This window comes from Moschus berezovskii, chromosome 23, assembly GCF_049115385.1.
Source record: "Moschus berezovskii isolate FMDL1 chromosome 23, NW_MosBer_1.0, whole genome shotgun sequence".
Lineage (NCBI taxonomy): Eukaryota > Metazoa > Chordata > Mammalia > Artiodactyla > Moschidae > Moschus > Moschus berezovskii.
In genome coordinates, this window is record NC_142482.1 from 22,501,755 (window position 1) to 22,515,342 (window position 13,588).

Sequence of the window (13,588 nt, forward strand, 5' to 3'; positions counted from 1 at the left end):
CATTGAATCGAGGATGCCATCCAACCATCTTATCTTCTGTCGACCCCTCCCCTCCTCTGCCTGCCCTCAATCTTACCCAGCATCAAGGTCTTTTCCAATGACTCAGCTATTCACACCAGGTAGCCAAAGTACTGGAGCTTCAGCATCAGTCCTTCCAATGAATATTCAGGGTTGATTTCCTTTAGGATTGACTGGTTTGACCTCTTTGCAGTCCAAAGGGTTCTCAAGAGTCTCCTCCATCCAGTACCACAATTCAAAAGCATCAATTCTTTGGCATTCAGCATTCCTTATGGTCCAACTCTCACATCAGTACATGACTACTGGAAAAACCATAGCTTTGCTATATAGGCCTTTGTTGGCAAAGTGATGTCTCTGCTTTTTAATACACTGTCTAGGTTTGTCATAGCTTTCCTTCCAAGGAGCAAGGGTCTTTTAATTTCGAAAGTTTTCTTAAGGTTCTCCTCCCTGGTAGCTCAGAGGTTAAAGCATCTGCCTGCAATGCAGGAGACCTGGGTTCGATCCCTGGGTCGGGAAGATCCCCTGGAGAAGAAAATGGCAACCCACTCCAGTATTCTTGCCTGGAGAATCTCATGGATGGAGGAGCCTGGTGGGCTACAGTCCACGGGGTCACAAAGAGTCCGACACAACTGAGTGACTTCACTTCACTTGATACTTAGCAGCTTTTAAAACTCTTTTGGAGATTAAATGTAGCCTTTTAAGAAATGTGTAAACACATTATTACTAAGAAAAAAGACTTAACATTAAGCAATTTTACAAAAAGAATAGGGGGAAAATCAAATAAAGAATAATTTTTTCAGAGAAGAGATTCAAAATCAAGGCTCTACTTCAAAGTCAGTCATTCCTGATGTGCTAAAATGATCAGTAATCACAAATTCAAGACACTGAATTCGTCTCAATCTTATTATAAAATGTTATTTTTTATGGGGAAGTTTCTGCTAACATCAAAGCTAACTCAAATGTTTTCAGGATATCAGAATTCTTTTTAAACCTCTGTCTGGTTTATGAAGCTTGGGTGTGGTTCCTTATTTGTCAGCCTGTACCCCCTCCACCCTCAATGAAAACCACATGCTCTCTAAGTTTGGTGAGGAAATTTTAAAACCAGATTTAAAAACAAGTCTGAAGCAAGAGAGTGCTTAGTACTCCTCCCTTGTCTGAAAATTTCCGGAGAATGTTCTTGTCTGTCTCTCTACATATATACACATTTTAACAAATGAAATTATTTCCACATAAAAACACAACTAGAGAGTGTTTAAGCCTAAGAAAACAATGCCTTCCATATAACAAGCAGTTAGTAAACATATATTGAGCAAATTAATGATTTTCAGTTGTCAACAAAGGTAAAGAACAAAATTACATTTATATTAATGGGTATACAAAAACTAGAGAACAAACATTTTGACCCATTTAAGTTACTAGCACATCTTCCTAAACTTTGTAAAAGAGCAACAGGAGATTAAGTGCACTCAAAGATACTCCTATAAAAGGCCAACAATGTTCTAACAGAATGGTTTTCAACCTTCATTCAGTCTCTAATGCAATGGCTAAGGTTACACTGTCCTTCCCTTTGGCCTTTCTTCAAACCCTCCTCCCCATCCTTTTCCTCTGCTCATAAATTTATAATTGATAATTCTAATAACCTTTCATCAAAAGTTGCTATTGCCCTACAGCAATTTACAGGTTTTCTGGGTCAACCAAATACTTCACATAAGACGGCTTTCCCTCAAGCTTTTGACAACTCAAGCCTTCTTGTCCTGACCTATAGGCCACTGGAGGCCCCTGCCCTATTTGTTTCATTCTCCAACTCAGAATTAAGAAATGATAGGTAAGCAAGAAATTCTTAAAAGTTAAAAAAGAATGTCACACACACACACACACACAAAAAGAATGTCACAGAAGAATGTGATCTTCACAAGTCGGGGCAAACATTAAAAGGAGATCAAATGAAAACTGTCATTCTAGCTAGAGAGTTATGCATGGTTAACTGACTGACTTTACAAAAGTACCCTGTGAACTCCATAAATATCCCCTTTCCTCACCAATTCTTCCTTTCTTTGTGACTGACAACCCAGTATCTTTCATTTGGACTATTCAACACTGGAGCTGAGAGTATTCCTTAATAGTCACATATCTATTTTTTCCTCCTGAAACTGTAAGTCACTGGAAAGCAAGCACTCTCTCTTATAAGGCTTTTAATATTCTTCCCCTTATAGCGTACAATGCTACCCACTTAGTTGAGTATCTTATAAAAGATTTGCTAGGAAAACCTTGTTTCTTACGCCCATTACTAGGAGCCGAAATTATGTATGTATGACGGGGGTGGGGTTAGGACATGGAATAGTTTTCTATACCAAGCGGAATAGAGTTGACCTCATCCCCTTGAGAGGAAGCTGCCATCTCTTGCCTGGGGGGAGACTGGAGCCTGTTATTGTGGTGGTGGTTGTTTTACGCTTAGGGAAACCGCATCCACTGCCTGGCTAATTCTAACTAGGAGCCAAAGTGCGCTGAAAGGGAGAAGAAACGCTGTGGTCTCCACTCCAGCCTTCCCCGGTACACTTCAAAAAGAACAAGATTATCTTTGGGTCTGTTCGTCTAGTGAGAGCTCTGGTCTCTCTACCTGCCATTCTGCACACTTGAAGTCTTTCTGCACTGACTCTGCCCCAAGTCCTTACTTTCCTTCTCCACTCTCTTCTTTAAAAAAGGCTTCACTACATTTTCCTGCGGTTTTCAGTTGTATTATCTGAAGCCCGGTACCCTAAGATTAACTATAGGGAAGGGGTCAGACGCAAAGGTACCGCCGCCCCCCAAGATCGGGGAGGGGGTGGTTTTCGACAACTGCCTCAGACGACACCTCTCAGATTCTTAAGACTCCAGAAAAAAGAAAAAAAGGAGGTGAAAATTGGTAACGACCGGCAGACATCCTGGAGGGGACTGAGCGGTGGCAGCGAGCAGACAAAGCAGGCGACATGGAAAGAAGAGAGCCTGGCACCCCGCCCCAACCGCACGCGAAGACAGAGAAAGGACGGGGTGCGGAGCCTGGGAAACCATGTGGAGGACCGGCCAGGAGCCTCTGAAAGCCGGGAGGAAAAGCACTGACAGGAGGGGTAGAAAGGGCAGGGCTGGAAAGAAGACGCCGGCGGGAAAGGGAGAACCCCAAAAAAGAGTCAGGGAAAGAGGAGAGAAGGGAAAAGGCCGGGATGGACAGAAGACAACGGCAGCAAGACACTCACCGGAGCCCCGGGCTGACGGGAGAGGCAGGGCTGGGGGCGGCGAACAGCCGCAGACGCCGGCCGGGCCAGCAGTCTCGAAGTGAGGAAAGGCGAAACCCCCGCAGCAGCTGCCAGCCGACCGGAGAGGGGAGGGGACGCGTCAGGGACTCTGAAGGAGGGGGGCCGCGGGGCGGTTGCGGGTGTGAAGACGACAGGAAGAGCCCCAACTGCCGGAAAAGACGGCAAGCGCAGGGGCCGAGACTGCCCAGTCCCCCACGGCGGAGACGGGCTGGCGCGGCGGCCAGGGCGCCGGACTGCGCAAGCGTGACTTCCCGGAGCCGCGGCGCGGGTTCCGGGTCTGCGCGTGCGCCCCGCCCCGCCTCGTTCCGGCCGGAGAGGCGGGGTTGAGCGCGGCAGGCTGAGGGGTGGGGCCTTTTCGGGGTGGGTGGGACCGGGCTGGGCTCGCGGGGAGAGTCCTTTTGTTTTTTTGTTTATCATTTTGAAATAATTATAAACTCTCCCCCAAAGTGACAGAATTAGTACAAAAAGGTCCCTTTTATCCATCACCCATCCAGCTTCTCTCAACATCTTACGTAACTACACTGCGTTATCAAAACCAGGAAATTAGTATCGGCGGAGTAGACCGATGCAATACCGATGCAATTAACTAGATGACAAACCTCAGGTTGAACCACTCGAGCTTGCACTCATTTTTGCGTGTGCGCGCGAACTCGCGCCCATCTGTGCAGTTCCATGAGGTTTTTTCACCTGTGTAGTCATGGTCCCCTAAGAACTCTTTTGATTTCCATCATAAATAGGTCCCCCGGAGCCCTTTCGCCCCCCGCCCCCCCCCCCCATCTACACTACCTTAAAGTAAGGATTAGCATACTCTGCCTTGGATGGGGTGAGCTCTCATAGGTTTGAACATCTGATACCAGATACGGGGAGGGCACCCCAGTGTGCAGGGAACCTGCTTTTCAAGGCTACCCAGCTGCGGAGTCTGTCCCATCCCTTGGGTTAGCGAGGACCCAAGACTTTTGGACTCTCACTGGTTCCTTGACAATGGAGCGCAGTGCCCTTGAGCAGACATTATCAGGCTCCTGGAAACAAAGATGACAATGCCCCTGCCTGCCTTCAACAGAGGCCATCTAGGCAGCGAAAGAAGCGTGTGAGCAAGTCATTCATTACTGTTTTGTGGTATTACGGTGCCCCCAGGCTCTTCTGTATCTGTGTAAGACCATAAGGCTTGGTTTTAATCCTTCAAGCTTGGGGTCCTAGGCTTTGTTTCCTTAATGGTCTTAAAAACATAGGCTTTCCTTGACCTCTTTCATCTTGCTAGACGTCAAAGCCCAGTTTCCTTTAGTTTCAGCACACAAAAACCACTTTGCTTTCCATTCTCGCCGCCCAGAGGCCCTTCTCCCTCAGTGCCTTTTATTAAAGTCCTCCCCATCCTTAACGACTTGGTTACAGTGCCAGACTTTAGCATAGCACTTTTCAGTTCATGAACCACATGCAAGAAATTAATCTCAGGTGATCCTCGCAACTCTCTCTTTTTTCCTTCTTCTGTAATTATTGAGGTATAATTGACATATAGCACTGTATAAATTTAAGGTGTCCAAAATAATAATTTGACCTATCTCACGAAATGACTATGACAATAAACTTAGTAAACACCCATCATCTCATATGAATACAAAGTTAAAGAAACAAAATTTTAGGGCTTCCCTTGTGGCCTAACTGGTAAAGAATCCACCTGCATTGCAGGAGACTCAAGTTCAATCCCTGGGTCCAGATGATCCCCTGGAGAAGGAAAAAGCAACCCACTTCAGTATTCTTGCCTGGGAAATCCCATGGTCATAGGAGCCTGGAGGGCTACAGTCCATGGGATCACAAGAGTCAGTCACAACTTAGCAACTAAACGATAACATTAGTGAGGAGGTAGTGACTGCTTATTCTTAACAGTGACTGGTTACGATATTAGACTTTTCTTAAATGATAGGGAATTGGTTAGTTGTTACCTCGTAAAAATATTGGCGAAGAGTTTAAGTTGTGCCCATGATTTCCAGAGGTATAAGCTAGAAGTGGGAGAAGGAAATGGCAACCCACTCCAGTGTTCTTGCCTGGAGAATCCCAGGGACGGGGAGCCTGGTGGGCTTCCGTCTATGGGGTCACACAGAGTCGGACACGACTGAAGTGACTTAGCAGCAGCAGCAGCAGTAGCAGCAAGCTAGAAGTGACCGAGTCAAGTATAGTCTCTCTTGTCTTGCAAAATAAGATAAATTTTTTTGATAATTTTTTTAAAAAGAAACAAAACTTTCATATATAGTATACAGCAGTGTTAATTACATTTATCATAGTGTCCATTACATTCCTAGTACTTAAATCTGGAAGTTTGTACGTGTTGACCACCTTCATTCAACTTCCCCTCCCCGCTCTGGTAATCACAAATCTGATACCCTTTTCTATAAGTTGAGTTCATTTGTTTGTTGTTGATGTATAATTGATCTACAACTTTAGTTCCTGTTCTACAACATACTGTCTCAATATTTCTATACCTCTCAAAATGCACGTGTGCATGCGTGTTCAGTAATGTCTGACTCTTTGTGACCCTATGGACTATAGCCTGCCAGGCTCCTCTGTCCATGGGATTCTCCAGGCAAGAATCCTGGAGTGAGTTGCCATACCCTCCTCTAAGAGATCTTCCCAAGCCAGGGATCAAACCTGTGTCTGCTGTGTCTCCTGCGTTGCAGGTGGGTTCCTTACCACTGAGCCACCAGGGAAGCCCACATTTCAAAATGATGTAAGTCTATTCACTAGTGTCACCATACAAAGATATTACATAGTTATTGACTATATTCTCCACACTGTACATTTCAGACTCATTTATTTTGTAACTAGAAGCTTGTACTTTTAATCTCCCTTAACTTTTTCCCCCACCAGTCTTACCTGCCTCCTCTCTCGCAACCACCAATTTGTTCTCTGTATCTATAACTGTGTTTCTGTTTTATGTTTGTTCATTTACATTTTGGATTCCACATATAAGTGAAATCATATGGCATTTGTCTTTCTCCGTCTGACAAACTTCACTTAGCGATATGGACCTTTAGGTCCATCCATGGTGTCGCAAATGGCAAGATTTTGTTCTTTTTCATGGCTGAGTAATATTCATATGTGAATATTATATATATATACATATATATACCGGAGAAGGCAATAGCAAGCCACTCCAGTACTCTTGCCTAGAAAATCCCATGGACGGAGGAGCCTGGTAGGCTGCAGTCCGTGGGGTCGCTACTAGTCAGACACGACTGAGCGACTTCACTTTCCCTTTTCACTTTCACACATTGGAGGAGGAAATGGCAACCCACTCCAGTGTTCTTGCCTGGAGAATCCCAGGGACGGGGGAGCCTGGTGACCCCTGCTGTCTATGGGGTCACACAGAGTCGGACACGACTGAAGTGACTTAGCAGCATATATATATATAACATCTTTATTCATTAATCTATTGTTGGGTACTTAGGTTGCTTCCATAACCTGGTTATTTCAACTAATGCTGCAATGAACATAGGAATGCTTGTATCTTTTCTAATTAGTGTTCTTGTTTTCTTTGGATAAATACCCAGGAGTAGAAGCTGAATCAAATAGTGGTTCTATTTTTAATTTGTTATCATAGTAGTTGCACCAATTTCCATTCCCACCAATAGCGCGTGAGGATTTCCTTCTCTGAGCATCTTGTTATTTTTCTGATAACAGCCATTCTGATCTTCACATCTCTTTGGCAAGTCACAAAGGATAAGCTGCTATTGCTTTACTTTTCAAGATCAAGGTCTTGCCCTTTATTTTTATTTTTTTCTAATATTTACTTTTTAACTTTTATTTTATAGTGGACTATAATTGATTTACAATGTTGTATTAGTTTCAGGTGTAGAGCAAAGTGATTCACTTATAAATATATCTATTCTTTTTAAAATTATTTTCCCACTTAGATTATTATAGAATATTGAACAGAGTTCCCTGTACTATACAGTAGGTCCTTTTTGGTTACAAAGGGTAAGTCTGTAGTGTTGAAAAGGAAACTGTGGGCCCAAAATGTCATCATTTATGCTGAAGCCCATGCTAACAAACATAGATTTAATACCTCATCTAATTGCAGTTTTTACTTGCCCTGGGGAAAGTAGTATCAGTCATTCATCCTGGAATTTTCTGTTGAGCACCAACAAGGTAATCTGTCATTTGGACCCTCTCCATCCTACCCTCCACAACCCCTACAAAGGAAGAAGGTGGAATCTGCATGATTCAACCTCACCCTTTCCCTAAATAAGGTGATCTGGCCTAAAACAGTCCTTTCCTTTCATTTGCTAATTGCTTCCTTGCCCACCTTCCTCCTGCCTGTAAAAACCATCCATTCTGCACAAGGTCTTCAAGCACCTTTCTGTTTACTAGCTGGGATACTGCCTGATTCATGAAGACTGAACAAAGTCAATTACAACTTAAGATTTACTTGGTGGAATTTTTGGTTTTTAACAACAGATAACTGGGCTATGTGCCTTATAGACAGTGCCAGTATATAATTTTCCTGGAAGATAAAGATTTGTACAGAGTAGACTAAGTCAGATGGCCTGGGATATACTCGGCTACATCTAATGGAAGTTTTTAAGTCTTACTTAGGACTTTACTAATACTGCTGGCTATGTTATTTGTATTTCATCTGTTTTACAAAACTGCTGTTTCTTACACTGCCAAATGTATGACTGAAGCCTCTGATAAAATAATATATAGTTCCATGTGAGATCGATGATGGTAACAGTGTGACTCTAGATATGGGAAGAAGCAACAAGAGGGAATGTTTTCCTGGACCAAGAGGCTAGTAAGACAGGTGGTCCAGAGAATTTTGGATACTGTTTTATGGCCTAGTCCAGTAACAGCACGTTGAGTGGCCTGTCAACAAAATCTTTGCCAAGCCTGAGAATGGACATTCTCAGCGCCATGGGATAAAATGGTCACGAAATGCCCCCCTCAAGTTTATGAGTGAAAAGGGGCTCTGCCAACTGAAAACTGACACTTGCCATCTACATCCACAAAGATTATATCATGGCCACTGCAACAGCTGACCTTCAACTCCCCTGGAAGAAGTTCAGGGTGAAAATCAGGAATGAGGCACTCTGTGCTCTGGGAAAAACTGGCAGAACAGGTCTTCAGATAGCTAGATCTTTTCAGAAGATTTTATGAGTCCCAATTCTTGCATCTTCTCATACCTAGAGAAACACTGACGTCATTAATGGTGACATCTGCATTGGTTATTAAGGAAAATTTTACAATTAAAAGTCAAAATAGAGTAGCTATGGTTCAGATATCATGGGAAATAACTAGGTGATACCATGGGTATACTTTCAGATTAGACCTTGTATTGCTAAACACTTGAGTTTTCTGAGTTATGTCAAGCTTGGATGCCACCAATCTCAAAACAATGTCTACTGAAGCTAGTAACTGCAATCTTACTTTTTATAAAACTAGGCAACTGGCTACCTAGCTACAAGTCTCCCCAAAGTGCCAGGTCCAGACTGGGTTTCAGGCCTATTCTTCTAAAAAGAAATGAGATTTATTTTGTCTATTAAAATTCCAGTTATCACTCCTCCAGTTACTTCTAATTGGGTATGTTACACCTAAATGGTAGACCAAGGGATTGAGATTTTAATCGTACAAGACTCAGATCTAGAACTTGGAACTCAGGAATACTTCCAATTCAGTGTCTATTCTCCAAGCTGAGGCAGTCCTATGCCCCATTTTGACAGGAAGTTATCACAATCACAGTTGCCTAGTTCCCTAAATTAAAACTGAGCAGAACTCTGTGGGGCTCTGGAATACAGATCTGTTCTGTGTTCTCCATTTCTTGTCTGTAGGATATCAGCTTCATTCAGCCTCCTTGACCTTCCCTGAGTTCCAAAGGGTGGATTCAAACAATTGCTAATCAGGGAAGGGAGGGGATACAGAAACAGAGGAGAAACAATCAAAGGTTGGTACAGCCTCCAGACAGGGTCCCGGTTCTATTCAAAGAAATATGCATAACAATGCCTCTGAATTCTTCTACAGAACTGGAGCCCTGACCCAAGTGGAGGACGGTAACTTCAGACTAAACACAAGATTCCTGAAACACAGCTCTGTTGCCTCACCACCAACCAATCAAAAAAAAAAAAAAAGTCACAAACCCTGCAGCCCTCACCCCAAATGTTGCTTCCTGTTTCTGGGGACCAGTAATGACCATCCTGTTAGGTGTCCTGTTTGGTCCCTGTCTATTTCATCTCTGAGAGGAGCCAACAGTTTCGAACTAAACTGCTGTTATTACAAGGGTGAATGCTGGTTTCAGGCAAAAAATACCTTGGTTTAGATCAGGTAGAGAGACCTGCTGCTCTGCTAGGCAGACGTACTACACCCATGCACAGCAGGAAGAAGTTACAGAAGAAAGACCTCTGTCCCAATTCCCAAGAAGTATCTTGAGTATGAAGTCTCTCAGGGGAGAGTTGTTAGGGGAAGCATACTGATTGAAACCACCCACCCTGGCCAGGCACCATAGTAGCCATTTGCATGAGTTGTTTTATGACAGGAGGTCCTGGTAGCCACCACCAGCTGGAAGAGTTTGGGAAAGATCAAAAGGAGACACCACATGTCTGACCACCTCCCAGAATCCTCCTCTCTGGCAGCCATCTTGGCTGAACAAGGCGAGCACCACCAGGAAGGACTCTGAGTCAGAATGATTGGCTGAGGACAACCCGGAAACTAATTCCATCACCATAAAATCCGGGACTGTGAGCCAGTTCTGCAGAACTGTTCTCCTGGGTTCCCTTACCCCACTGCTCTCCCCGCTGGCACCCTTTCCCAATCAAATCTCTTGCTTTGTCAGCACATGTGTTTCCTCAGACAATTCATTTCCGAGTGTTAGACAAGAGCCCGGTTTCGGACCCTGGAAGGGGTCCTCCTTCCTGCAACATTTCAAGCTAGGCTTCAACAGTTTATGAGTTTCTAGATGTACAAACTAGATTTAGAAAAGGCAGAGGAACCAGAGATCAAATTGCCAACATCCACTGGATCATAGAAAAAGCAAGGGAATTCCAGAAAGACATCTACTTCTGCTTCATTGACTACGCTAAAGAGATGGGAATACTAAACCACCTTACCTGCCTCCTGAGAAACCTGAATGCTGCTCTAGACCTGCATGGACACTGTACCATGACTCCAGTAAGTGTAGTGGACATGCCATTCTTTTTGACCATCAAGCTCCTGAATCTTTTCTTGTATTTCCCACTTCTTACTCTCAAAACTGAAAATTACAGATAGCCTCTTTTTTAGAGACTCCGTTGCAGCTAGGGAGTAGACACAAAACCTAAGTGCCACCAATCACTTATTCACCTTGACTCCCACCCTCCAACCCCCCAACCTGCTCTCACCTGTGAATTGGAAATTAGGGTGATCTGATCCTACTCTTATAATACTGAGCTTCATTTGCCTCACTCTGAAACTCTGGTGTTGTCAGATCTGGCCTTTATTTCAAATGTTATTTCATTCATTATGAATTTTTTTTGCATTAACTGGTATTTTTCTTTTAATATTGCATTGAAATAGTACTTTGATTACTGATTTTTTGCCACCCTTATAAATCTTATGCCGAGGTGAGTGTCTTGCTCACCTCACCTTATCCCGACTTCACGCCCTAGAACAATCACTCTGAATCCATTCTGGTAAGAGTGGTGATGGCTCCATGCAGTTTCTAGAGACATCCACAGAGGTCTCACGGTCAGGATTGCGTCACATGGTCATCCTTCTTGGGAAAGCAAACTTGGCTTTTTATGATCTTCTAGAGAGGCAGGCAAAGAAGAAAGAGGTTAGTGAGGAATGAATATTGACTCATACAGCCAATGATGTTTGCCATGGCAGTATATATTTCTTTGCTGTTCTCTTTTAATCTATTTTACTAATTTAAATGGAGAAATGGATTTCCCTCGTATCTCAGTCAGTAAAGAAACTGCCTGCAATGCAGGAGACCTGGGTTTGATTTCTGTGTTGAGAAGATCCCCTGGAGAAGGAAATGGCAACCCACTCCAGTATTCTTGCCTGGAGAATCCCCTGGACAGAGGAGCCTGGTAGGCTACAGTCCGTGGGGTTGCAAGAGCCGGACAGGTCTTAGAGACTAAACCATCAAATGGAGAACAGACATATAGCAGGACCCTTATTAATTGACTTCTGGTTAATGGGAACACTGAACAGAGTCATCACACTTGTATTTTCTATTCTATATTATCTCTGCCTTTTTATAATTTTTATATAATTCACCAAATCCTTGTTTCTGTTCTATAACAGTTTTCTCTAAAAAACTCTTGGATAAACAACCTTATAGTATATTGTCATTCTTCATCTCTGTGGGACTTGAATTGCTTGGTTCGAGTATTAGCACCTTTTTTTTTTTTGTCTTGCTCCTTTTCCCAGTTTCACACCCATTAACCTTTTCCTTCTCTTTAAACATTGCTCTGAATTGTTCTTTGTCCCAAAGGTAGTACCTGCTCTTCCTCCATCAAGCTGACCTGTGATCGTATCACCACCTGAAGTTCAGCCTCTTGGCAAAGATCACAGTTCCTTAGGGAATAGGCATCTTATCCCTGGCAGTGTGTGTCCAGCCCTCTGGTGGCCATGACATCAACTGCCTCTGAATATTCCCTCCAGTTGAGGGCAGGAACCGTGCGTGGTGCCTGCTAGTCAAGTGTTTCTCAGATTTCAGCGTGCAAACAAATCCTCTGGGATTCAGTTAAAATGCAGATTCTGGACTTCCCTGGTGGTCCAGTGGTTAAGACTTCTGGCTTCCACTGGAGGGGGCACGGGTTCTCTCCCTGGTCGGGGAAGTTCAGCATGCTTCGTGGTACAGCCAGAAAGGAAAAAATAAAATAAAATGCAGTTCCTGATTCAGAAGATCTGGGGCAGAGCTAAGATTCTGAATTTCAAACAAGTTCCCAGGTGGTTCTACTGCCACTGGCCCACATACCTTGGAGTAATAAGGAATTTAAACATGTATCTGAAAGAAAAAGAAGGAGAAAGTGCCCACAATCCAGCAGCTCTTGGACCCCATCAGGGCAGAGACAGAGGCAAGGGAAGCATCTAGGGATGTCTCTGCAGCACTGAAGAAGGCCCTAGAGTTCAGGTGCAGCCCCTGCACTCACATGCTCTTGATCCTGCGAATGTGTTTCCTTACACTGTGAGTCCTAACACCTTACTTGCCCACCCTTCTTTCAATCCCAGCCTGTTACTGCCAAGCAACATTTTGGTAGGGATTCCTTCAGACTGCTTCCTTCTTTCCCTCCTTCCCTTTTATTTTCTTTCCTTCTAATATTTTATGCTTTCTGCTGTAGCCCTGAGAGGTTGCTGCCAAAATGGGCAAGTTCATGATACCTAGAATGTGATGCTGGTCCTGGCTGGTCACTACTCCGAACGCAAAGCAGTCATCATGAGGAACATTGATGATGGCACCTCAGACCAAATCTCCAACCATGTTCTGGAATTGATTGCTATCCCTGCAAAGTGACAAATGCCATAGGCAAGAAGAATACTGCCAAGAAGTCATAGATCAAGTCTTCTGTGAAAGTTTATCATTCCAATCAACTCAGGCCCACAAAGTACTCTGTAGATAACCCCTTGGACAAAGCTGTAGTCAACGAGGATGTCTTCAGAGAACCTGTTCTCAAACGCAAGGCCAAACGAGAGGCCAGGTTCAAGTCTGAGGAGAGATACAAGACTGGCAAGAACAGATGGCTCTCCCAAAAGCTGAAGTTTTAGGTCTGGCTTGTTTCAGTCCCTAAAAATAACCGCCTTCCCCCCAATTATGTTTTATTTATTTTAATGAACTCCTTTTAAGCAACTCGATGGCCTCAATTGGCTGAAAGGTATCATCACAGATAATAATGTTTATTGTATGTGGAGTAGTGTATTGGGAATCACAAATTTCAGTAGAATAAATTAACTGCCAAGTGGTTAGCAATTTTCCTTTTGCTTTATATCAGTTTCAAGTGTACAGATTACTTTCTAATACACACATTAAACACATATGGGATCGTACTGTATATGATTATACTGTATGTAATTATACCTGCAATATTTTACATACAGTATTATACTCTTTTTAAAAAATATTTATTTCTTTATTCAGCCATGCTGGGTCTTATTTGCAGCATGTAGGGTCTTCCATCTTCGTTGTGGCCTGTGGGATCTTTGGGTCTGAATCCCATGACCAAAGGTTGAACCCAAGGCCCCTGCATTGGGGGCCTTAGACCACCAGGGAAGTCTCCAGTATTGTAGCTTTGTTATAGTATTTGTCCATTTAT

At 43.5% G+C, this 13,588-nt stretch overlaps 1 protein-coding gene and 1 pseudogene across 4 annotated transcripts in view; one reads left to right on the plus strand and one right to left on the minus strand.

Annotated features, from left to right (window-relative positions):
• Window positions 1-3,551, minus strand: part of STK38 (serine/threonine kinase 38) — a 43,775-nt gene extending 40,224 nt beyond the window's left edge. For 2 of the 4 annotated variants that reach the window (XM_055407212.2, XM_055407215.2), the window contains exon 1: window positions 3,249-3,550. Coding sequence is in view for 2 of the 4 variants with exons in the window: in XM_088831187.1 (XP_088687313.1) it covers window positions 77-83 (7 nt within the window). In the remaining 2 variants the exon portion in view is untranslated. Of the gene's footprint in view, window positions 1-76; window positions 713-3,248 lie in introns of all 4 variants that reach the window. The other 2 variants (XM_088831187.1, XM_088831184.1) reach the window with 2 other exon arrangements.
• Window positions 3,552-12,640: 9,089 nt separating this feature from the next.
• On the plus strand, window positions 12,641-13,043 carry LOC129543591 (large ribosomal subunit protein eL27 pseudogene; annotated as a pseudogene).
• The last annotated feature ends 545 nt before the right edge of the window (window positions 13,044-13,588 follow it).